Genomic DNA, 25890 nt, shown 5'->3' with positions numbered 1-25890 from the left:
GATTCTGTTTCTCCCTCTCTATGTCTCTAAAAAATAAATATAACATTAAAATTTTTTAAATAAAAATAAAACTTTGACAATAAATTTGAAAACTTAGATCAAATGGAAATTTCCTGGGAAATTACTTACCAAAATTGGCTCAAGAAGATTTGAAAACCTGAATAAACCAATAACCATTTAGTAAATTGAATAGGTAATCAAGTCTAACCACACCCCAAAAGAGACACTAATATAAGTAATAAGAATGTTTAGCTAGATTACTAAATTTGGGATCACTACAGGACACCTGGGTGGCTAAGTCAGTTAAGCATCTGACTTCAGTTCAGTCATGATCTTGTCTGTGAGTTCGAGCCCCACATCAGGCTCTGTGCTGTCAGCATGGTGCCTGGGGCCTGCTTCAGATTCTGTGTCTCCCTCTCTCTCTGCCCCTCCCCCACTCATGCTCTCTGTCTCTCTCAAAAATAAATAAACATTAAAAAAAATTTTTTTTAATCAAAAATGAATAAACAATTAAAAATTTTTAAATAATAAATTTGGGATCACTACATGAAATCAGTAATGAAATCAACAAAACTAAAAATTGGTTCTTTGAAAAGAAAGTGAAAATAAGACCTCTAGCACTGATCAGGACAGAAAGAGATGGCACAAATTATCAATATCAGAATTGAAAAAGCATCAATATAGGCCCTACAAATAACAATATTAGAGGATATTTAATGAGTTGCATTACTGCCAAAACATTTGAAAATGTAGAAGAAATGAATAGTATCCTAGAAAAACACCTATATACAAAATTGACACAAGAAGATATGGAAAATCTGAATAGTTCCATATTTATTTAAGATATTGAATCTGGGGACTCCTGGGTAGCTGAGTCATTCGAGCATCTGACTCTTGATTTCAGCTCAGGTCATGATCCCGGGGTTGTGGGATTGAGCTCCACATCAGGCTCTGTGCTCTCCCCCTCTCAGGCACATGCTATCTCTCAAATTTTTTAAAAAAATGTTTTTAAGGTATTGAATGTGTAATTTAAAACTTTTCCTTAATGATTTTCATGCCCAAATGTTTTTGCCGGTGAATTCTTCCAAACATTTAAAGAAGTACAACCAATCTAAAATGAGCTTTTTCACTTCTTAACTCATTTTATGAAGCCAGAATAAGTTGGGTAGCAAAACTAAGTATATTATGAAAAAGGAAAATTACAGATGATCCTTCCCAACATAGTACATCTAAAAATACCGAATAAAATGTTAGCATATCAAATCCAGAGATAGATAAAAATGACATACATGATGACCATGTTGGGTTTGTTTTTGAAATGCAAGCTTATTTAATATTTGAAAAGCAATCTGTGTAATTTACCACATTAATAAAATATGTGAGACAAATCAAGTAGGTGCATCTCAATAGGTGCAAAGAAAGCATTTCAAGTAATTCAACGTGTGTTTGTGATAAATAACAAACTCTGAGCAAACTAGGACTAAAAGGTAATTTCCTTAATTGACAAAGAGTATTTACAAAAATCCTATAACAAATATCACTTAATAATGAACTATCAAAACTTTTCCCTTTGAAATCATGAAAACTAAGAACCACTATCATCACTTCTATTCAACTTTTCACTTTAAGTCCTAGTCAACGATACAAAGTGCAAAAAAGAAAATAAACAGTATAGAGATTAAAAGAAGAAATAAAACTAATAAATTGATATTACTTGCAGGCATAATTTTGAATGTGGAAAACTCAAAGCAATCTACAAACTATTACATACAGTAAATAAGTTTTTTTTTTTTTTAATCTTAGAAACAGAACAAGTGGGGAGAAGTTCAGAGGGAGAGAGAGAATTCCAAGCAGGCTCCATGCCCAGCTCAGAGCTGGACATGGGGCTCAATCTCACAACACTGGGATCATGACCTGAGTTGAAATCAAGAGTTGGACACTCAAACAACTGAGCCACCCAGATGCCCCAGTAAATATTACATAAGTATTTAGCAAACTAATTAGAAGGCTAATGTATAAAGTTAATTGTATTTATACATGTCAGCAACAAACATATACAGTGAAATTTTTAAAAAGAAACTTTAAAAAAAAAATAAAATAAAAATAAACTTTTTTTTTTAATTTTAGGGGGTACCTGGGTGGCTCAGTTGGTTAAACATCCCACTCTTGACTTTGGCTCAGGTAACCATCTTACAGTTCATGGGATTGAGCCTTGTGTTGGGCTCTGAGCTGACTCACTGATCATGCTTGGGATTCTCTCTCTCCCTCTGTCTCTGTCCCCCTCCCCTGCTCATGCTTTCTCTCTCAAAATAAATGAATAAAAATATTAAAGAAAAAAAAAGATTTTAAGTAATCTCTACACCCAATATAGGGCCCGATCTCACAATCTTGAGAGCAAGAGTCACATGCTCCACCAGCTGAGCCAGCCAGCTTCCACAGGAAAGTATTTTTAATAGAATAAAATACATCAGATTCTTGAAAAAAAATTAACAAAATATTCACAAGAACTTCTATAAACTACAAAATATTATTGACAGAAATTAGATAATATATAAGTAAATCCATGTTGACAGACTGGAAGGCTCAAAGTTTTAAATGTCTTTATTTTTGAGAGAAAGTGAGAAGGGGGAAGGAGTGGAGAGAGAGGGGGAACAAGAGAATCTGAAGCTGGCTCCACGCTGAGAGCAGAGAGCCTGACGTGGGGCTTGAACTCACTGAGAGATCATGACCTGAGCTGAAGTCAGATGCTTAACTGACTGAGCTACTCAAAAGTTTTAGACTCAAAGTTTTAAAGGTGTCAGTTCTTTGATTGATCTAGAATTTCAGTGCTATCCTATTCATTATCCCAGTAGCATATATATATATTTTTTGTTGTTGTTGTTGTTGTTGTTGGAAATTGGTATAGTGATTCTGAAATGTGTATGGTAATGTAAAAGACTAAGAATAGCCAAGACAGTCTATAAGAATGAAACTTAGTGACTTCTATCAGATATCAAGAGTTATTATAAAACTATTATTAATGAGGTAATTAAGACAATACAGTATTGGCACAAGAATAGACAGATGGACCAGTGGAGCAGATTGGAGTATGCCAAAACTAACCACACATATATGGTCACTTAATTTATGATAAAATTGATAATGCAATGCAGTGGGGAAAAGGATAGTCTTCAATAAGTAGTACTGGGTCAGTTTGATACCAAAATGGAAAAATATTAACCTTAGATCTCCTACTTTACACAATACACAGAATTAAATTCAAGGTAGATTGCAGATTTGGGGCACCTGGGTGGCTCAATTGGTTAAGCGTCCAACTTCAGCTCAGGTCATGATCTCATGGTTCTGAGTTCTAGCTCTCTGCTGTCAGCAAAGAGCTTGCTTCAGATCATCTGTCCCCCTCTCTCTGCCCCTCCTCTGCTCACACTTTCTCATTCTCTCTCTCAAAAATAAATACACCTTAAAAAAATAGATTGTAGATTTAAACTTTAAAGCTAATAAAACCTCTAGAAGAAAACAAAAAAATGTCTTCATGACATGGAATAGGTAAAGATTTCTTAATCCTCCCCCCACTGCAAAAAGCTAACCATGAATTTATTTTTTTAATATGAAATTTATTGTCAAATTGGTTTCCATACAACACCCAGTGCTCATCCCAACAGGTGCCCTCCTTAATGCCCATCATCCACTTTCCCCTCCCTCCCACCCCCATCAACCCTCAGTTTATTCTGAGCTTTTAAGAGTCTCTTATGGTTTGCCTCCTTCCCTCTCTGTAACTTTTTTTTCCCCTTCCCTCCCCCATGGTCTTCTGTTAAGCTTCTCAGGATCCACATAAGAGTGAAAACATGGTATCTGTCTTTCTCTGTATGACTTATTTCAAGTAGCGTAACACTCTCCAGTTTCATCCACGTTGCTACAAAAGACCATATTTCATTCTTTTTCATTGCCAAGTAGTATTCCATTGTATGTATAAACCACAACTTCTTTATCCTTTCATCAGTTGATGGGCATTTAGGCTCTTTCCATAATTTGGCTATTGTTGAAAGTGCTGCTCTAAACATTGGGGTACAAGTGCCCCTATGCATCAGCCCTCCTATATCCCTTGGGTAAATTCCTAGCAGTGCTATTGCTGGGTTATTTTTAATTTTTTGAGGAAACTCCACACTGTTTTCCAGAGCAGCTGCACCATTTTGCATTCCCACCAACACTGCAAGAGGGTTCCCGTTTCCCCACATCCTCTCCAACATCTATAGTCTCCTGATTTGCTCATTTTAGTCACTCTGACTGGCATGAGGTGATAGCTCAGTGTGGTTTTGATTTGTATTTCCCTGATGAGAAGTGATGTTGAGCATCTTTTCATGTGCCTGTTGGCCATCTGGATGTCTTCTTTAGAGAAGTGTCTATTCATGTCTTCTGCCCATGTCTTCATTGGATTATTTGTTTTTTGGGTGTGGAGTTTGGTGAGTTCTTTATAGATTTTGGATACTAGCCCTTTCTCCGATATGTCATTTGCAAATATCTTTTCCCATTCTGTCGGTTACCTTTTAGTTTTGTTGATTGTTTCCTTTGCAGTGCAGAAGCTTTTTATCTTCATGAGGTCACAATAGTTCATTTTTGCTTTTAATTCCCTTGCCTTTGGAGATGTGTCAAGTAAGAAATTGCTGTGGCTGAGTTCAGAGAGTTTTTTCCTGCTTTCTCCTCTAGGGTTTTGATGGTTTCCTGTCTCACATTCAGGTCATTCATCCATTTTGAGTTTATTTTTTGTGAATAGTGTAACCATGAATTTTAAAAAATGATAAATTGGACTTAATTCAAATTAAGAATTTTATTAATTAAAAGGTCAATCATAAGTGTGAGAAGATCCACATACCCTACAACTCAGCACCTAATATGTACCTACAATTTCAGACCTGTACAAGAGTATTTGTTATTAGGTTGAAAATCAGAAACAAATGTTCATCAGTATGAGAATGGATATGTCCCATACACATACAGTGGAATTATATATAGGAGTTCAAATGAATGAACAAAGCCACATTTATCAACATGGATAAATCTCAAAAGTATAATGAGGAGAAAATAAAGCAAGTTGCAAAATAGATAAAATAGATACATTATGCTATGTTGGAAGTCCCAAGATCACCTTCAGATTTGATGATTCACTCGAAGGGCTCACAGGACACAGAAGAATTATTAATATTCACAGTTATGGTTTGGTACAGTGAAAGGACAGAGATTAGAATCAGCAAATGGAAAAAGCTCATGGGGCAAGATCCAGGAGAAAGCAGATGCAGGCTTCCAGGTGTCCCCTCACAGTGGAGTTGCATGGAGATTTGCTTAATCCTCCTGGCAAAGATGTGTGACACTATGTGTGAAGTGTTTCCAACCTGGGAGGCTCACTTGATCTTTGGGGTCCCGGGATTTTTTCAGGGATCAGTCATGTCGTGCCCACATGTCATGCAGTGCTTGCATAACTGAGCTCAGTTATTCAGACTTTAGCCCTTCCACGCCCCACCTAGCAAAAACAAATATACACCATAAATCTTTTTGTTAGGATAAACTTAATTTAATCATGCTGGTATAGCCTGGCCCAAGAAACACACATATCAGACAGAACATTCCATAGGCTCAGAAGTTATCTTCCAGCTTCCAGCCAAGCAACAGTCCTAAAGACAAACCTTTCTTTAGAGTGTACAGGGTTTCAGCAAACAAGGCATGCCCAGTTAACTCTTTCCTGCCCAGATGCCATATATTTAGAGGCCTATGAATCAATACTATTTATTAATGAATGTGTAAAGTTTCATGGGGATATTTAACACCCAGTTTAAGATAGAGGTTATCTTTGAGGTAAGAGGCTCATGTTAGAGAGAGGTGCTAGGGAACTTTAATTGTATATGTAATGTTTTCTTTATTAAAAGTTCTAAAACAAATACGGCAAAAAAATGTTTAAATTTGACTAAGTTCTGAATGATGGAAACATGGACATTATATTCTCTAGACACTTCTCTCTGTATCTGAAAATATTTAATAATAAAAAGTAGAGGACCCCTGGGTGGCTCAGTTTAGTGTCTGGCTCTTGATTTTGGCTCAGGTCACAATCTCATGGTTCGTGGGATTGAGTCCTGCTTTGAGCTCTGTGCTAACAGCATAGAGCCTGCTTGGGATTCTCTCTCTCCTTCTCTCTCTCTGCCACTCCCCTGCTCATGCTCTCTCTCTCCCTCTCTCTCTGTCTCTCTCTCTCAAAACAAATAAACATTTCTTTAAAAAGAGAATTCATTAAAAAAAAAAAAGGAAAATTTAAAACAAAGCAAAACAGAAAAAATTTTTGTAGGGGTGCCTGGCTGGCTCAATCAGTATAACCTGGGACTCTTGATTTCAGAGTTGTGAGTTCAAGCCCCATACTGGGTGTAGAGCTTACTTTTCAAAAAAATAAAAAATTTTTTGTGAAATATATGAATAAATGGTTTGCTCTGTTCTTCAGTATGCTACAATAATGTTTTGAGATGACATTTTTTTTTTTATGATGTGAATTCAGAAAGTAATCAAGTTTGGCATACAAGAATTTGTGCCACGGCAGCTTAGTCAGTTGAGTGTGCGACTCTTGATTTCAGCTCAGCTCATGATCTCACAGTTCATGGGTTCAAGCCCTGCTTTGAGCTCTTCACTGAGTGCAGAGCCTGCTTGGAATCCTCTCTGTTCCTTTCTCTCTGGCCCTTCTCTGCTTGCACGCATGCACATGCTCTATCCCCCTCTCTCTCTCTCTCAAAAATAAATAAGTAAATAAAACTTAAAAAAGAATTTTGTTACCCAATTACATTATAGTTTTGTTTATTCTGTTAAAGAATATTTGAATACTGAAGTTGAAATGAAGTGTTTAACCACTTAATGTACATAAGACTAATGTACTTGTCATAAATATGTGACATATGCTTGGTATTACTTACTCAAAGATTAGCTAATTGGTTCCCACCTCAGTCCCCTTTATTTTATGCTGGTTTTAGGAGTAGTCCAGTAGGTTTGGTGGAGGAGGAAAGCAAGAGGTAAAGGAGAACAGTATTTGACCCTGATGCAAATCAAATCATGTGCTTCCCTTCTCTTCTCCCTTCCCCTCATAGAATTAGTCTTAAGGATAAAAAAAATAACAAAAATGCAGCCTGTGGATAATGTGAAGAAGGGGAAAGAGCAATTGAACCTCTTGGCATTGGGAATGGGGGTGAAATGGTGGTGGTGATTGTTCAGATGCTATTAGCTGTAATTTCTAGCTACCATGTTTCTTTCATTTCCCTGGTTTCTCTTTACCTTCCATAAATCCAGTCAATTAACAGATTCCTTCCTGTGCCTACTACTACATGCCGGTCCTATACCTTGAGATGCAAAATAAGTATGGTCTTTTTGCCCCATAATGTTCCTCATAAAGAAATCAAAGTAAATAGTTCAAATGCCAGTAAGTAGTCTTCCCTATATGTTGCTTTGTAGGGAAAGCCTGCAGTAATATTTTTGTCAAAATTTGCACACTTCACCCTTCCAGCATTCACAACTCTTAACTCATGTCTCAGCAGATTATAAATTATCACATGTCATGGACCCTCAGGGATACTTAAAATAGTCAACATTGTAGGTGTTAAATTGAATGATGCAAGAGTCATTTGAATTTGTTAATTTCCAAATGACCGGTACGAAGTGGATACTACCAGTAGATGAAGGCTAGAAAAAGAGGTTCCCTCCTTTGGAGTAAAATTTCCGATTGATTTATTTTGTTTATAATAGTGACAATATATTAAAAGAATGACTAGAAAAATATAAACCTGTTTTTCATACAATAATTGAGAAATTGAAACCTATAAGTGAAACTGGAGCTAATGAAGCAAAAAAGTGACTTATCTTGGTTTGATTTTCAGTACAGGATTAAAACATACAGTCTAATTCTCTTGACTGAAATGCCTTTTTGTGACTGTAACATTGAGAAATGTTATAGTTATTTGTCATCATCGTTTCATTTTCTACTGGTTTTGGGAGTTTGCAGCCTGATGTTTAAGGTGTTTTACAGAATATCTATCATTCTGTATGAAGTTCTGTTATATTGTTTAAAGTGAACTGAAAAGTGTATCAACAATCTCTTATGATTTGGTTTTCCAACGCGATGCCACCCAAAGACTGTCAATAGCTAGAGTGTATGTTGTTTCTTTCTTCATGTTCTCATGTTTAAATTGTTAGGATGAAGCTAGTATCCTGTTACTGGTAAGCTATAAGTTAATTATTTTCAAGCAGCCACCAGGATGAAAATAAAATTCAAGTACACAGTTGAATTTTATAAAAAATATAAGGAAATTGGGGGATCCAAACTAAATAAAATTACCATATTACTCACCTAGCTGAGCACAGTTTTAACATTGTGGTTACTGAGAGAGAGAACTGAATTAAAAATCTTTAAATAAATAGGTAAAATGCTTCAGAGATAAGGTACAATATTTAATTCTTGTTGAGACATCACAGTTTTACACCATCATGTGATAACTTTATCCTCATTACTTCCTTTTTCCCTTCTTAAAGATAGTCAATACCTAAGATCACTCCTTTGACTAATAGCTGTTTTCTGTATTTGTTTCCTAATAGAAATTAGCTCCTCATAGTTTAATATATCATCTTTATATTTATGAGTCTTAAACCTATACATCTAGCCCTCACTTTGCACCTAGAGTCTAGTTCCATATTTCCATGTGTCTATAAACTATTTTCATTTGGATATCTTACTGTAACCCTTAGTTCAGTATACCTAAAGCATTTGCTTTCCCATACCTTCTCAATTGTTCCATTTTGGGTACAAGTATCTTTAGTTTCTAGGCTAGGATTATAGAATCATTTTTTGAGTGCTTCCATTCCACTGTGCCATGTATTCAATTTGTCATTCTTAAATGTATTTGATTCACCTGTTCCTAAAATTTCCTCTTATATCTTTCTAGTCTAAGTCCTCATAGCTTCTTACCTGAAAAGACACTGGAAATGCTGTAGTACATAAATCAGATTAGATTCCTGTTCTCAGAGAGCTTAAAAGAAATTATGACAGCTGCCTATTGCCTCCTACACAAAGTTCAGACTTCCTCTATCAAATAGAAACCAACAGTAGCAATAGTCTCCATGTTAAGATGTCACTTTCTAGATCATTGTGGTATAGCACACATAGCATCACTTTCTAATTATTTGTTTACTTGTTTGTCTTCCTTCCTATAATAAGTTACCAGAGATGGAGATGATAAGTTTATTTTTGTGTGACAGTACTAGCACAATACCTTTCACATATGTTAGTGAGTCTTTATTGGATGAAAGAGTATTGTAGATACTTCCATATACTTTGTCATTCATTCTAACAATGACCCTGTGAAGTGGATATAGGATGCCCTTGAAAATATCTAACTTTAAAGTTTTTCTATAATTATTCCAAATTTGCTTGTCTAAACTTCCTCTTTCCACTTTCTAAATAAATCCAGTCAAATTAATCTGTTCACTGTGTCCTGAATACTCTATCTACCTTCTTACTCATTCTTCAGGTGTTTCTTTCCTTCTCTCTGTCATGGTCCAGTATATTTACCTCTTTCTTGAAACCTTCCCTTCTAGCTCTAACCCACACAAATTTCCCCCTTTTATAACTCCTTTTTTCTTTTTTTTTTTTTTACAGATTTACTTTTAATTTTTTTAATGTTTATTTTTGAGAGACAGAGAGTGTGTGTGAGCTGGGGAGGGGCAGAGAAAGAGGGAGACAGAAGATCCAAAGCAGGCTCTGTGCTGAAGGGCTCAAACTCACAAACTTCAAGATCATGACGTGAGCTACTTAACTGACTGAGCTACCCAGGCTCCCCTCCCTTCTATAACACTTTTTACAAATATGTTGCCTGACAATTATATAATTGAGCAGTTTGTTGTATTGATTATTGTTATGCATTTTTATTTATGCTGTCATAGTCATTCACTGTTTATTGTGAAGTTTGATGTCCCAACTTGACAGACATCTTTGTATAGCTGGTTCTTTTTTTCTCTGTTGTTGTCTGTCATGCTGTTGAAATCCTGTATTAAGGGTTAGCTCTTTCTCCAAAGATGAAAATTCTGCATATATGATAGCACAAATTACTTATTTAACAAGGGACAGTTGTGTGGTCATCCATTCTTTTTTTTTTTTTTTTTTTTTTTTTTTTTAAGTAATCTCTATACCTAACGTGGGGCTCAAACTTACAACCCCAAGATCAAGAGTCACATACTTTGCTGGCTGAGCCAGCCAGTTGCCCCTGTGGTCAAGCATTGTTATTGATTTTTTTGTTATCTCTGTCTAGTGTCTAGTGTCTCTAATTTTAATATTATAATTTTAGGGCTGAATTTGGGCTAGTCAGATTATCAAACACCTATAAAAGAAAGATACTATAAATTGTTCTGTTGCAATATTATAATAGGTATAGGTGGACCCTTTTTTAGTTAATGTACCATGTCTGATAGTATTAACTATATTTTACAATAAATTTTTAGGTTAACTTTTTAGTCTTCTATATTTTATAACTGATTAAAAAATTTAAAAATTTCTTAGAGGAAATGGTATACCTTGAGAAATTCATTGGGAACTAGCATATTAAAATGTTTATTTATTTATTTTAATGTTTATTTACTTATTTTGGAAGGGGGCAGGGACAGAGAGACAGGGAGAGAGAGAATCCTAAGCAGGCTCCACACTTTCAGTGCAGAGCCCAAGCAGGGCTCACTCTCATGAACCATTGGATCCTGACCTGAGCCGAAATCAAGAGTCTGATGCTTAACCAACTAAGCCACCCAGGTGCCCCTAAATGTTCGTATATTTAAAACAGCAGTTTTACATTGCATAAAGATGATTTAACAACTCCAGGTTAAATTTGTCCATAGTAAATATTGCATATTAAGAAAAAGAAAATATAGATTTCTGTAAATCTCCCTTTTTCCTTATATTGGCATCATTAATTTTATTGTTAGAAAAAGAAATAATAATAAAAGCCACTAAAATGTTTTGTTTTGTATTACTATCATTAGGAGACATGGTGTCTTTCTCACAAATAGCTTATTATTCTTGTTTCTGTTTTTCCTTTTTAATTCTTTTATATCCATTTATTTTCTCTAACTCTATTTTATCAACTTTTCCATTTATTTATTTATTGTACATACCCAACCTTATTCTGGAATAGATTTAAGATGACTTTATGCTCTTTTTATTGGCCCCAGTTACTTAAGTCTCCTATTGTAAACAGCCCCCATCCTTGAAAGCCTATGTAAGTGTGATTTGTTCTTCAACTATTTCCCCAATTGACTCTTTACTCAGCAATTAAAATTATATTGCCCTGATGATGTGGTGAGCTGTTTGTAAAATTGACCAATACCTCCTTAATTCTTTCCATTTGTACTTAACCTTTCTTTCCAAGCAAAGAAGTCATTAATTTTTTTCCTGAATGCCTCATTTCAATTTACTTCTTAAAAACATAATTCAAAAAATTTTAGACTTATCCATAGAAAGTTTGTATAATTTTTTAAAGTCTTAAATTCTTTCATCATCAGTAAGTTGATATTATTTATATTTTAGATTTTGGAATAACATTTACTTTTATGCTACTTAAATTTAATGTCAAAGTAGAGTTTAACTTGTGTTTCTGAGTCAGATCTTAGTGTGCCTAACATTTTCATTTTCAATTTTAGTTGCTGAATAGCTTTCTACAGTGGATGTTATGTCTTTTGCTCTTTTTGATTTCTTACTGTTATGAATGTGTGCAATATAACAGCCTCGCATAGTTCAACTTTCTTAAGCTTCCTCTATCATTGGCTTTTAAAAGTCCTGTTTAGGAAATGGGAAAGAATAAATCAGAATTACTTGGGATGTTTTTTCAAAACACATACCACTAGGAGTTCTGATAGTTTATTCTTTATGCCATCTCTCCTTGGAAATCCACAGTTATAGTCAGTCACTATCACTGAAGGAACTTGAGATAGCCCTCAGTTGTGTTAATTTGTCTTAGCATCCAAAAAGAAACTAGCCTGCATGGTACTTGTTTATTTTTACAAAAAAAATGATCAAAATTATTTATGGAAAATGGTATTTTATAAAGCAAATAAATAACTACAAATTTCAAATACATATTGTATCTAGTAATAAAAACATTTCTTGTTCTTCTAAAGTGATAAATTAGACAAATACTTACTTTGGAGAAGTCACTGGTTATTAGGAAAGCAGTCCCGAAAATGATAACCTTTCTTTAAGAAAATATTCAAGCCTTAAGTAGCATGACTAAAATGAACACCAAAAGGAAATTCTTTTTTTAAAAAGTTATTTTCAGTCTTCATTCTTATTTCTTTTTGTCTTGGATAACCTTCACAAAAATGTATCTTTTTTATAACCAATACTCTAAACGTTGCCAGGTTTCACTTGTCTACTTTCTGGAGGCATCCAGTGTAGGTCCCTTCTTTTTTTTTCCTCTTTACTCTTGAATTAATCCTCTACCTACTTCACAGGCCGATTCTTTGATGAGAATGAATCCCCTGTTGATCCGCAGCATGGCTCTAAACTGGCGGATTATAATGGGGATGATGGTAACGTAGGTGAGTACGAGGCAGACAAGCAGGCTGAGCTGGCTTACAATGAGGAAGAAGATGGTGATGGTGGAGAGGAAGACGTCCAAGGTGAGCGTGGGCTTGGCCTCCATGCTGTGACCGTGAAACCCACCTCTAAATTTTTTGGTTGAATTTGTGTAGAATTTTCCCCACTTATTAACAGAATTACAATCTTAATACAAAGAGATTCTGTGTAGTTTTTCAATTTTATTTTGAAAACAATTTTATGATAGTCATATTTTTAGATTTTAATTATTTTAAGTATTTTCATTTTAGTTATCTTATATGTATTATTGATATAGTTATAATTTGAAACTCAAAAGTATTCAGAAATTTTAGATTTAAATTGTTTTAAACGTCTCCAGGCTTTACCTACGGCAAATACTCCCAGAAAATAATTCTTTTCCAATTTCTTATCTGAAAACATTTCGTTATTCTAGGTACATATTTTGACCAGACAGCCTTTTTGTTATAAAGGAAGTCCCAAAGAGAATAGTCTCCATACTGAAGATAAGATATGTCACTACTGATTGAGTATAGGAAGGCTGTTTTTGAACTTTTTTCTGAGAGGCTGAAAATTTATATTTAACAGTTTGAAAAGATTTGTCTGTTTTATGTTTAATACACAGATTCAACATATTTTCCTTGTTAACTATGTAACTTCTGAGCTTTTAACTTATTAAAAGTTCAGAATCTACCTGTGTGCATGCAGCCCTACCCATGCATGCATATCAGAGTATATTACATTATTATGAGTTTTTAGGCCTATTTTCTGCCTGCTTATATCATTTAGTAGTATTTTGTGGAACTTTTTCTCTTTTCCGTAGAAGTTGATTATGAACATAATAATGTGTGATGTATTCTATTTTATAATGTGATGCATGAAGTATTTTCCAATGTAAACTCTCTCAATTTCTTCCTTAACTCTTTTTAAGTAATCACATCTTACTTATGTTCATTGACAAGAGTTGTTTTTATAAAACTGAAAAGAAATTATAGTTATCCTCAGATACTTTGTAGTTAATAGAAAAAGGGAAACTTAGAGACTCAGACTTCCATGCAGGATTGTTTCGATAGTACATGCTAGTTTTGGAAGAATGGTTGTTGGGAATAGAAAGAGATAATAATTATTCTAGGACTTCTATAAGGATACATTCATGAGAACTTCTCAAATGCTGTTTGGGGCTTTAGAATAAATTATACCTACCTTTTCTTTTTTTTTTTTTTTTTTTTTTTTTTTTTTTTAAATTTTTTTTCAACGTTTTTTATTTATTTTTGGGACAGAGAGAGACAGAGCATGAACGGGGGAGGGGCAGAGAGAGAGGGAGACACAGAATCTGAAGCAGGCTCCAGGCTCCGAGCCGTCAGCCCCAGAGCCTGACGCGGGGCTCGAACTCACGGACCGCGAGATCGTGACCTGGCTGAAGTCGGACGCTTAACCGACTGCGCCACCCAGGCGCCCCTATACCTACCTTTTCTATAATCTCATCCATTTTTCATAAATTTTACCATTTTTTTTCATTGTTTTGTGTTTGTTTGAATTGTTTTTATTTGCAATTATTTATAACATTGTTGTGAGGCTTTTTCATGCATGTATATCATATCACCAATTAGATTACCAAGCTCTGGAGGGCAGGAATTGTCACTTATTTTGCCTTATATTTTGTTTGTGTCCTTTTCTGCCTTCATATTCACTCCACCCTCCACCCCCCATAGTACTTAGCCTACATAGGTCAGTGTTGTTAACTGATAATTTTATGCTTTCTCGTTGAGTTTTAGAACTTTAAACTTTACTTTAACTTCTGGTCTTATAAATTTAGTTTATAGTTTAAACATTCTCTAGTTTTCTTCCTAAGAGCTTCTATCATATCATTGGATAATTTTGAGGGTTTTATTAGAGCAAATAATTTCAGCTGTAACTGAAAGACATTTCTTATGCTTTTGGCTATCTTAAAGTTAATGACTTTTATCACAAAATTTCAGATATTTTGTATGGCTTTTATCCATGGTAGGTACATTTATCTTCAGTGCCTCCTCTCTCTCTCTCTCTCTCTCTCTCTCTCTCCTATACCCTTTTCCCTTTCCCTCTCCCATCCCCAGTTTTCATTGTAACTTTCCACTTTAGGTCACCAGTATCCTCATGCTGCTCTTCCTTTCCTTTCACAAGGAAATAAATGCATCAGTTCTAAGGAATATAAGGAAATGACCTAAGGTGATACCCTCAGTGAAGTAGGGAGGGGATTGTTAGATTTTGGGGTTTCCTCATTTGCAACTCAATCTTACTCGAGCTGGGGGTTGCCACTTACATTTTTATCCCATTTTGGGGTTCACTAGATGACAGCAGTAGAAGGATAGGACAGCTACCAAGGGGACTCCTTTATGATAGGAACAAAGCCACCAGCTGCAGCTAGTGAAGAGGGATGTTTGGGTGAACTGACTAAAAAAGAGTATTGGAGAGCCAAATAATTTAAAACATGCTTTCAGGGATTCTTTAGGTATGGTATTAACTGTCCAGAAAGTGGGAAGGGGGAATTATGGTTGTTCCCTAGTTCCTCAATAATTTGGATTCTAAATTTTATTATTAAGTTAGAATATTTAGAATTTAAGAACATTTCTTCATAGTTGCAATGTAGAAATAACGGTTGGGTTCCTAGGCCAGTTTGCACTTGTAGCCAAAGCAGGCAGTAGAAAAGAGTAGGGGGAAAAACATTAGGTTAGGAGACCAGCCGTTGAGTATTGCTTTTCAAGTCACTTTAACTCTCTAGGCCACAGTTTCTTCATCTGTAATGTGACTGTTGAACTACAATAGATGGTCCTTCTCAGTTCTAAAATTCTGTGATCATATTCACAGTGGAATCACTATATACAACACAGGTATAATGGGAGAATGTGTTTCAGATTTGAGCGTGCCTGAAACATATCTTCCCCCAAACCCAGGAAAGAAAATCTTTACTGCCATTAAGACTCTGCAGCCAGAGATATCAAAAATTGAAACATGCTTGTAACAGATGGTTGCTGTATTTGTGATGAACATAGCATAATGTATAGATTTGTGGAATCACTATGTTGTATACCTGAAACTAATATGACATTGTGTCAACTTCAATTAAAATTGAAACATGTACTTCAGAAATACTATTAGGGGCTCTTCTCTACTCTTTCTAATATTAGGAGGAGTTTTGTTGTTGTTGTTTTGTTTTGCTTTTCCTCAATCTGTTGGGTCCCTAGGATTAGAGATTCCACTTATAGTGCTGAGGTTCTGGATTCAGCTAAGGTCAATGGAGATTTGGGCAGCAACTCTGCCAATAGAGTTTATCTGCCAGCTTTATCTCTGATGCTTGTTCATATGTATTGATCATTTGGGACACTACTATCTGTAAAGTGTTTTCTTGTAGAATTAAGTGAGGCCTATTTTTCCTGTGTTTACAATTCTGGTTTATTTTGATTTTTAATTCTTGGTTTCCTGAAGCAGCCTAAAAAAATATTATTTTATTTACATTGGTGTAAAAAAATTTTTTTCCTGCCTTCTTTTAAGTGACCCAATGAGGGGCGCCTGGGTGGCTCAGTCAGTTGAGTGTCCGACTTCAGCTCAGGTCATAATCTCAACGTCTGTGAGTTCGAGCCCCGCGTCGGGTTCTGTGCTGACAGCTTAGTGCCTGGAGCCTGCTTCGGATTCTGTGTCTCCCTCTCTGCCCCTCCCTTGCTCTTGCTCTCTCTCTCTCCCAAAAATGAATAAATAAAATTTTAAAAAATTAAAAAAAAAAATTAAGTGACCCAATGAAAAGATTACCTCTGGAAATACTCTGCATCTGATGGATATGTCTTTTAATTCATTCTTTATTGTAATAAGGAGATGGATAAATTCTCTTTACTCTTATCTTTAATCCCATAGAAGTTCCAAGTTTCTTTAACAGAGTATGACCTGCATATTTATTTATGGTTGTATTTATGTGCTTATGGAAGGAAGCTGAGCCTAATGCTTGAGTGCCTGGATTCTGGAGCTGGACTGCCTGGATTTGAATCCTAGCTCCAGCATTTACCAGCTCTGTGACCTTGTGAATTACCTAACTCTGTGCCTCAATATCCTTATCTGTAAAATAGAGGTATAGTTACTTAACTAAGCTGTTGTCATGTAGATTATATGACTCAAATATTTGTTCAGCACTTAGGGCAGGTCTTCCACAATGTAAGCACTACATAAGTGTTTGTTGAATAATAATTTTTAAGAAGTTAAAGCAAATACAGAATATTTTTCTTTGGATTGCCTGCTTTGGAGGATAATTACACTTTGGTTTGTGGATTAACGTGTACTTTTTAGTGGAGCCTCACTGCCTTATTATCCCCAAGATGTTCTTATTTGGTAGAGCTTGCTTTATGGAGGTGATCCTTTCTTGACTTCAGAGGGAATTTAGGAATTATTTAATAAATTATGAATGTCCTTCTATTTCCTTAATAGTCATTTTATGTTAATGAGCTATTTACAGATTTTGCTGCCTTGTAAAATGAAAAATATATATATATATATATTTAGTTTTCAGGTTGTTATTCTATATCAGATTTGACTAGGTAATTTCATCATACTTTATAAATACTGTACATGCAAATAGGTTGTCAGTAGAAATTTGAATTCTGGTTAGAATAGCTATACTGAAAGTGGACTCTAGTTAATGTAAATAATAGTTCAGTGTAAGAAAAATGCAATATTCCAAAAGTCCTGTGAAATTCTGAATAATGTGAAGGCACAGTATTAAAATTTGATTAAAAGCATGAATTAATAAAACCAACAAACTCCTCCGTATATTTATAGAAGACTTTGGAAGTAAAGACTCCTTCCTATACATTACTATTATTATTATTATTATTATTATTATTATTACTATTACTATTATTATTATTATTATTTTGATATAGGATAAACAGTTGCTATCCGTATTCTACTGAGAAGGTAACTAAAGGTCTAAAGAGGTTTAGAAACTAGATCAGGTTTGTTAAGGGACTGAGCCAGAACTAGAATTCAGTGTTTTTATTCCTAGAGCTTTGCTCTTACCTTCTCTTTATAATTTTTCATTTAAAAGTCTTCCAACATACCTACTTTCAATAACTTTCCTGTTAAATTTTTAGGAATTCTCTTTTGTATAGCTGCTTTTCCCACCCCTCTGTGGTGATTAAGTCTTCATTTAATTACTGAAGTCATGAAAGATGTATTTATAGCCATAAGGTGATATCCCATAACATGGATTCTAAGGAGAACTTTCTGGAGAGGTGCCAGTGATCATTTTCCTGTTTAAAACCAAAGATAATTTTTTAAAGTCCAACAAGTTCTATGTTAAGATATTAGCATTTTTTCAAAATACAGATGTGATTACGGATACAATTTCAGCCTCTGCCTGTAACAGATCTGGGGTTATCTTATCACAGCTAGTGGATTACACTATTAAAGATACAAGATAATTTTGTTGGCCTATGATGCAAAATTGTTGCCTGCAATTCTAAATGAGAATTTCTGTAAGTTTAATAGGAAAGTTATTGAAAGGAAAGAAAAAGTTGTGTTATTTGGCATTTTTAAAAATGAATAAATAAAGAAGAAATAAGAACACATCATTATGTAAAATACACAGTACATATATCACATAGCATTTTTCTTGAACAAAATTTTACCATAGGATATACTAGAGAAGTTAAGGGTAGCAAACCTATCAAATCTAAAAGACAGATTTCAGAAAGCTATAGTATACATGTGAATTGGGATTCTGACTCTTGAAATATATAAAATTATATTTATATATAACTCATATAACTCTTTAAATTATATAAAATTATATTTCTGGACAATTATGATAGTAACATCTCAATCTATCAAAAACTAAGCTGTTGGGTAATTGTAACTGTGAACTATAAAGTATGAAAAATCATTTTTCAAGGCTGTGGAAGAATAAAAGAAGAAAAAAATAAGAAAACCAAACAAAGAAAAAAAGAAAAAAAACAAGGCTCTGGAGGAGCTAACAGATGTCATTAAAAGCCATATACTAGAAAGAAAGTCTCTTTGCTTTGATTAAATTACTTTTCATTCTTGTTCTAACATAATTTTAATATTCTGAGCGGTCTTATTTCAAAACCTGTAGTTTGTAACAAAATTAGAAAAGGATTGCTACTGCGAGATAAACAGTAATGTGAAGTGGCAGATGATAGCCAAGAAGGACCCAGAAAAACCTGTCAATATCCAAATAAGTCAAACTCTAAAGAGTCATTTAATGTAGCTACTCAAAGTGACTTTGAGGATCTTACTAACAATATTATGTAATATTTTTTTTTCTTTTTGGTAAAGAAGAAGTTAAATTTTGGTTAGTATATCATTTAAGAAGTTGCTGCTAAGCTCTTTGCAGAGGAGCAAAGAAATTCACTATAATGTTAAATATTGGGATTATGAGTAGCTTTTATTTTCCTATCTTTTATTTTCCAATTTTTATGTGATGAGTGTGGATTGATTTTGTAATTAGAAAAAAAGTTTTGGTTCTTAAGGGCATGAAAATGTATACAGAACGGTTTCTAAAACTTTTATTTTTAAATTTTATTTATTTATTTATTTTCATTGAAAGAGAGAGAGAGAGAGAGAGCAGGCAGGGAAGGGGCAGAAGGACAGGGAGGGAGACAATCCCAAGCAGGTTCCACACTCAGCGTGGAGCCTGATGGGGGTGGAGGTGGGGGGATCAATTCCACAACCATGAGATCATGACCTGAGCTGAAATCAAGAGTTGGATGCATAACGGACTGAGCCATCTAGGCACTCCAAAAACTAACTTATAGAACTAATTCATTTAGTAGAAATAATGTATTTTATATACAAGAACCAACTCCTCAATGTTTGTGGGTTCCTAAAGTTTGGCTAACTATATCTAGCTCTACTATCATCAAAAGATTTGTTAAATTAAGTAATCTTCCAATATATTAGAAGACTGGAAGACAGACTTTTCACTGTTTAGCCAAGCAACTAAGAAATAAAGCGCTATTTTAGAAGGTATAAAATAACAAATAGAAAACTACTGAGGCTTTATTTTATTGGTTTTCTGCAAGTGATTTTAAAAATAATATTCTTGATACATAATTATTTTCCTTACAGATGATGAGGAACGAGAACTTCAAATGGATCCTGCAGACTATGGAAAACAACGTTTCAATGACGTTCTTTAAGCCCTAAAGGAAAACTTCAGAAAACCTAAAGTGCTGTAAAATGGAATGATTTCTACTTTGTTGTTTCTGACTTTTGTTGTAAAGATCAGTTGTATCAGTTGTAAAGATACATTGAGATAGATTTAAGGAAAAATTTTAATGAAGAAATGTACCCATGTACATATGTGAACTTTTTCATATTGTATTATTAAAGCAGAGATTTTTTTTGTTATATTACAGTTGAGCCAAAAACAAAGTAAGCAAAACTGTAATCTTTGCATTTAAAATGAACTAATGTATATTTTACATTTTATTGAGCCTAATTCTTTCCACAAATGGACAAATAGTAAAAATTGGTTGTACGGTTTATATGTTGCACATAGCATAACCCCAGTGAGAACAGTTATTCAACTGAAAAACTTTTTATACACTAATATATTCTTGTTAGCCCAACAGGTGTTCTGTTCTATCTACCCCTCATCTCATGCTCTTCATGGAGTTATATCTAGTCACATAAAAGAGGGGTTGGAACCTGGAAGCCAAACACTGGGCAGCATGTGTGCAAAATCATTTCCCTACTCCTTTTATTTTACATGAGTGCTGATGTGTTTTGGCAGATTAACTTTTAGCTGAGGCCTGATGGAAGTTGAGGTAACCTGCAAAGACATAACAATATTTATGAGTTATACCTTACTTAGTTCATGAAATTGTGAAATGCATGATTGACAATATCTTTTCAATTTTTATTTTTTTCACATAATACTGGTACTGTTTAACGATAACCATCACTGGCTAAATTTTTTATATTTTCAGAGTCCAAGTTGGTGAAAATATTCATGATTTAAATGCCAGATTCTGAAAGAAGCTAAATCAACTTCAAAATGAATCTGCAATCAGCATTTCAAAGCTTCTCTGGTAGTTTTAGTGATCTTATTTGACTAGAATTTTTCAGAAGTACTATAAGGAGTTTTAACAGATTTTTATTAACACACAAATAAGTAGAAGTGCAGTGAGGTCTACAACTGTTTTATTAAAATAGCTTAAGAGTTTGTAATAAAGATGAAGAATCTTTGTAATTAATATGTTAAGAACCCATAAGCCTCATATTTGCTAGACTTACAGAATTATTTTAAATGCATTTGTCTTTTTTGACACTATTCTGGAGAATGCTTAAGCTAGTTAATCCCTGTTTTCAGATTTAAATCTTTTAAATCTTATCCACCCCAAAATAAAAGGTTTTGATCACAAGGAGACATTTAAGGTTGTTAACTCTGTTTTTCAGAAGGACTACTGTTAATTGCATATAAACATGAAATGTTTTTTTCCCCCTTGTGCTCAGGTTCTAGTCAAAATTCAAACTTACAGAGGTAAAAAAAGCTGTTCATTTATTAGAAGTGCAAAAATTCTTAGACTTCAGTTTGAAATTATTTAATGACCAGGAAAAGATATAGTGATTTACTAAAATTGTTATTTCTACCAAATCAAAATGGCAATTTATGCCTTTGCTGAGTATATCAGGCCTATAATGAATAGGTATAATAGTTCACAGAATTTTTTAAAATGGAGTTAAAGGGAATTGATGTACACCTTTTGGGCATTAGAGTGGGAAGATGAATCTAAAACATACTTCTAGTAATACTTTATATTTAATACTGTAAAATCTTTACAAATGAAAACCATGAAATTTCCTGCCTTAGTTCCTTTGTCATAAGAACAATCACTTAATTATATGGTAGCTATTACTTATATAGCAAAATTTCTTCAATTAGCAGTCTAGACATTTTATAAACTGAGAGATCTTGGACCAATTGATAATGTTTCTGACTGTATTAACATTTTAGTGCTATAAAATACTATGTGAATCTTAAAATTCTGACATTCTACAGTCTGTATTAGACATGCTGGTTTTTATAATATTTTACTTCTGCCTTAAGATTTAGGTTTTTTAAATGTATTTTTGCCCGGAATTAAGTGTTAATTTGATGGAAACTCTGCTTTTAAAATCATCACTTAACTGGGTTCTAATAAATTAAAATTAAACTTGTTTTACTATTTTTCTGATTCTGACACATATACACACATCACACTCATGTGATGCAAATAGTTACATTTTAACACTAAAATTTGAGCAAATTTAGAATTCATTTTAGGCTAAGCTAAACTAGACTGCAGAAAAATTTATATTAGGGTTGTTTACCGTAGTGCTAGTGTAACAAATACTGAATGCTTCCTATGTGCCCAGCATTATCTTATGTAATAAGAATACTGTAGTGGGTAAGATAGACCAGGTTTCTGTTCTCATGGAGCTTACATTCAAGTTGGACCAGTCCGACAATATACAAGTAAACACAAGAACCAGCTAATTTTAAATAGTGATAAGAACTATTAAAAATAAAACAAAGTTCCAAGGTTTCAAGGTCTCTTAAGTTTCCAAATAATAAGGTTTTCAACTTAACTGAAACATAATTATGAGGCTAGAATATCATGAGAGAAATGAGGCTGAAGAGGTATGGAAAGGGTAGGGTAGGTAGAACCTTTTAAGTTCAGGTCACTTGCTACTGACCCATAAAGAGAAAATATAAAATCCAAAATATACATGGAGGGATGATTCTAAGGAAAATGTGAATACAACTTCAACATCGTTTCTAAAATATGTTCCTTTATTTTAAAAAATCTTAAGATTGTGTTCCTTTTTGACTTGTCCTTTATACACCTGTAAACATAAAATTTGCTAGAATATGAGGACAGAGAATCTATAAAACAAAACAAAACAAAAACTGTGTAGTTATGACGGGGATAGTCACTTGTCATAATGGCTAGCCTTGGAAACTTCTGTTCCCTCACATGTCTGACCCCATGGCTTCAATAAGACAATCAAACCATGTGATGTTATTTAATACATTTCCAAAGTCTAGGTTATTCAGTCTTCACATAAATATTCAGTTCTAATTGGGCTATATCTAATTCCTTTTAAGACTCTCCTCACTAAGGGTTCCAAATGAAAATTCGAACAACTGTCCCAGAAAGAAAAAGGGGAAATTTAATGGTCCATGTAAATAAACTGCAAAAAGGGCAGAAGTCAGCTGGACTTGAGGATAATTGTATTGACACAAGGACTTAAACGCTGCCACTTTGTTTCACTAACTCCCATTTCTGCTTCTCTCTACTTGCTACTTTCTTTCACTCAGACTAGCTCTCCCCTCAAAACTCTAACCAAGACTTCCAGCAGGTCACATTTTCTTAGTTTTGCCACCTGAGAACAGCTGCTCTTCTTTCCTTAATTCCACTCCAAAAAATATGAGGGAAGGGAGATTTTTGTTTCTGACTATGATTAATTTGACTAGCCCTTTCTGAATTAGTGGTAACTATAAAACCGGACAAGATGTAAGTGACTGTTTTGGGGCAGCAAAAAACTTAAGCTTCTGAAATAAGGGAAACTTAAGCAGTTGAGCCCCACAGTCACCCAGCTTCCTATGGGTGTAAAAAAGCTGAACTGAGACGACAGAGATCATAGTGGGGAGCAGCTGAAGCAGTTGGAAATCAATTGGGTGGACATCAGAGAAGAGGGAGCTATCTATACAGAGAGGTAGCCCCAGAAATCCTTATAAGGGTGCCCACAAGTTCATGGCTGAGGGCTGGACTGTACATAATTAGAGCAAAACCACCTGATGCTTACCCCATAGCAGTTGCCACAGAGTTGAGAATAGAACGTAGATACCAGAGGTCAAGAAGTGTTGCCATAAAGGGCGCCTGGGTGGCTCAGTCGGTTAAGTGTCCGACTTCAGCTCAGGTCATGGTCTTACGGTTCGTGAGTTTGAGCCCCACATGGGTTCTGTGCTGACAGCTCAGAGCTCGGATTCTGTCTCCCTCTCTCTCTGCCCCTCCCCCACTCACGCTCTGTCTCTCTGTTTCTCTCTCTCTCTCAAAAATAAATAAAAACATTAAAAAATTAATTTAAAAAAGTGTTGGCATGAAAGCAGTGCTACAGGACACTAGGTTTCTGGGCCTGTCAAGGTGGAGTTCTGTAACAATTGTGGCATCCAGATAAACGATTAGAAAGGTTGCAACTTGGGAGTAAAGACCATGCCCTCGAGTAAGACCTACCCTAGGTCTGCCCTAACAAGCTCTGACAAGATTGTAAGGGGAGATAAAGTATGAAGATTGAGTCCTGTCAAGTTAGAACTTAATGAAACTCCTTCGGCTTCTCATAGATATGAACTAACAAAGCATAAAACCAAGCCTATATTAGTTTAAGGTAACTACTCAGTAACTGAAGAATCTGCTAAAATAAGAATCATCACTTTTCAGAAGATAACAATCAAGAATCTATACAACATATACACAATGTCTAGTTTTCAATAAAAAATTATCAGACATACAAAGACTTGAAATGTGATCTATAGTTAAAAAAATTAGATGGCTGTTGTTATTTGTTATATTGTTATTTGTTAATGCAGGTATTAAAAGTGTTTTATACTTTTAATACAGTAACATACTGTACTGTATGTTAACTAACTTGAATTTAAATTTTAAAACATTAAATTAAAAAGTCCTAAAAAAAAAGTATGTTTAAAGATTAAATGAAAATGCTTTAAGTAAGTGAACAGATAGAGGATCTCAGCACAGAAATGAAAATTATAGAAAACCTAATGGAAATTCTAGAACTGTGAAGTATAATAACTGAAATGAAACATTCATTGGATGGGTTTAATTGCAAATTGCAAATAGCAGTAGAATGAATTTGAAGACATACAAATGTAGTTGTACTATAAGTATTTGAAAATGGAAGGTTGAAATGTTGAGAGACTAAGAAATGTGGATTTGGGATTCATTCAATATTTATTGAGTGCTCCAGACACCCCCTAACACATAAGCCTAAAGATTCAATCATGAAAGAACAATGATCATTCTTTTAATTTCTTATTGAGTACCTAATCTGTATAGAGAGCTGTTTTGAGTACTACAATGTCTCTGCCTTCATGGAACTTACATAAATACCAGAGGGAGAGATCATTATTTTCTATACTCATAGTGATAAATGCTTTAAGAAAAATAAATCAGAATAAAGGAATAGTGATGGAGGGGTGCTATTTTTAGATAGGATGATCAGGGAGGGCCTTTCTGAAGAGGTGGTGTGAAAATAAGCCATGTGGATATCTTGTGCAACACTATCCAATAGAAATATAATGCAGGATACCTATGTAATTTTGAATTTTCTAGTAACTACATTTTTTAAAAAACTGGTGAAATTTTGATATTTAACCAATATATCCAAAATATTACCATTTTAATATGTAATCAATATAGAACACTACTAATGAGATAGAGATATTTTATATTTTCTTTTGTGCTAAATCTCAAATCTAGTGTGTATTTTACATTTACAGCACATCTCAATACGGACATTAAGTTGTCATTGGAAATATTTGGTATTTGGCATTCATAAAATTTATATTTGAGTTAATACATTCACATACTCATGTTCCAAGTATACTTAAAAGTTTTATAATAACTAAACCAAATATTAATTTTTTTCAATATACTTCACTCTTTAGGGCAGTTTCAGGTTCATAACTAAATTAAGTAGGAAGTAGAAAATCCCAACATATCACACACACACACACACACACACACACACACACACACAGCTTCCGTGCCATCAACATCCTGTACCAGTGTAGAATTATTTGTTAAAATTGATAAACCAACACTGTGTATACATCATTATCAACCAAAGTCAGTTTACATTAAGATTCACATTTTGTATTGTACCTTCTATGGGTTTGGACAAATGTATAATGACATGTATCTACCGTTATAATATGCAGAACAGTTTCACTGCCTTAAAAATCCCGAGTTTTCCACTTGTTCCTCTTTCCTTATCCCGAAATCCCTGGCAGCCACTGACCTTTTTACTGTCATCATAGTTTTATCTTTTCCAGAACGTCCTATGATTATAATCATACAGCATATAGCCTTTGCAGATTGGCTTCTTTCACTTAGTAATATTCATTTAAGATTACCCCTTATCTTTTTTTTTTTTTTTTTTTAATTTTTTTTTTTCAACGTTTTTTATTTATTTTTGGGACAGAGAGAGACAGAGCATGAATGGGGGGG

General features: G+C 34.2%; 1 protein-coding gene across 4 annotated transcripts in view; it reads left to right on the top strand.

Moving 5' to 3' along the window:
- Positions 1–21817, top strand: part of GOLM2 (golgi membrane protein 2) — a 104902-nt gene extending 83085 nt beyond the window's left edge. For 2 of the 4 annotated variants that reach the window (XM_042988984.1, XM_007081752.2), the window contains exons 9-10: positions 12508–12675; positions 19724–21817. In XM_042988984.1, coding sequence (XP_042844918.1) covers positions 12508–12675; positions 19724–19794 — 239 coding nt within the window. In that variant the 3' untranslated portion in view covers positions 19795–21817. The remainder of the gene's footprint in view (positions 1–12507; positions 12676–19723) is intronic. The other 2 variants (XM_042988985.1, XM_007081754.2) reach the window with 1 other exon arrangement.
- Positions 21818–25890: the final 4073 nt, after the last annotated feature.

This window comes from Panthera tigris, chromosome B3 (genome assembly GCF_018350195.1).
Source record: "Panthera tigris isolate Pti1 chromosome B3, P.tigris_Pti1_mat1.1, whole genome shotgun sequence".
NCBI classification, from domain to species: domain Eukaryota; kingdom Metazoa; phylum Chordata; class Mammalia; order Carnivora; family Felidae; genus Panthera; species Panthera tigris.
This window is presented reverse-complemented; position numbering and strand designations above follow the sequence as displayed.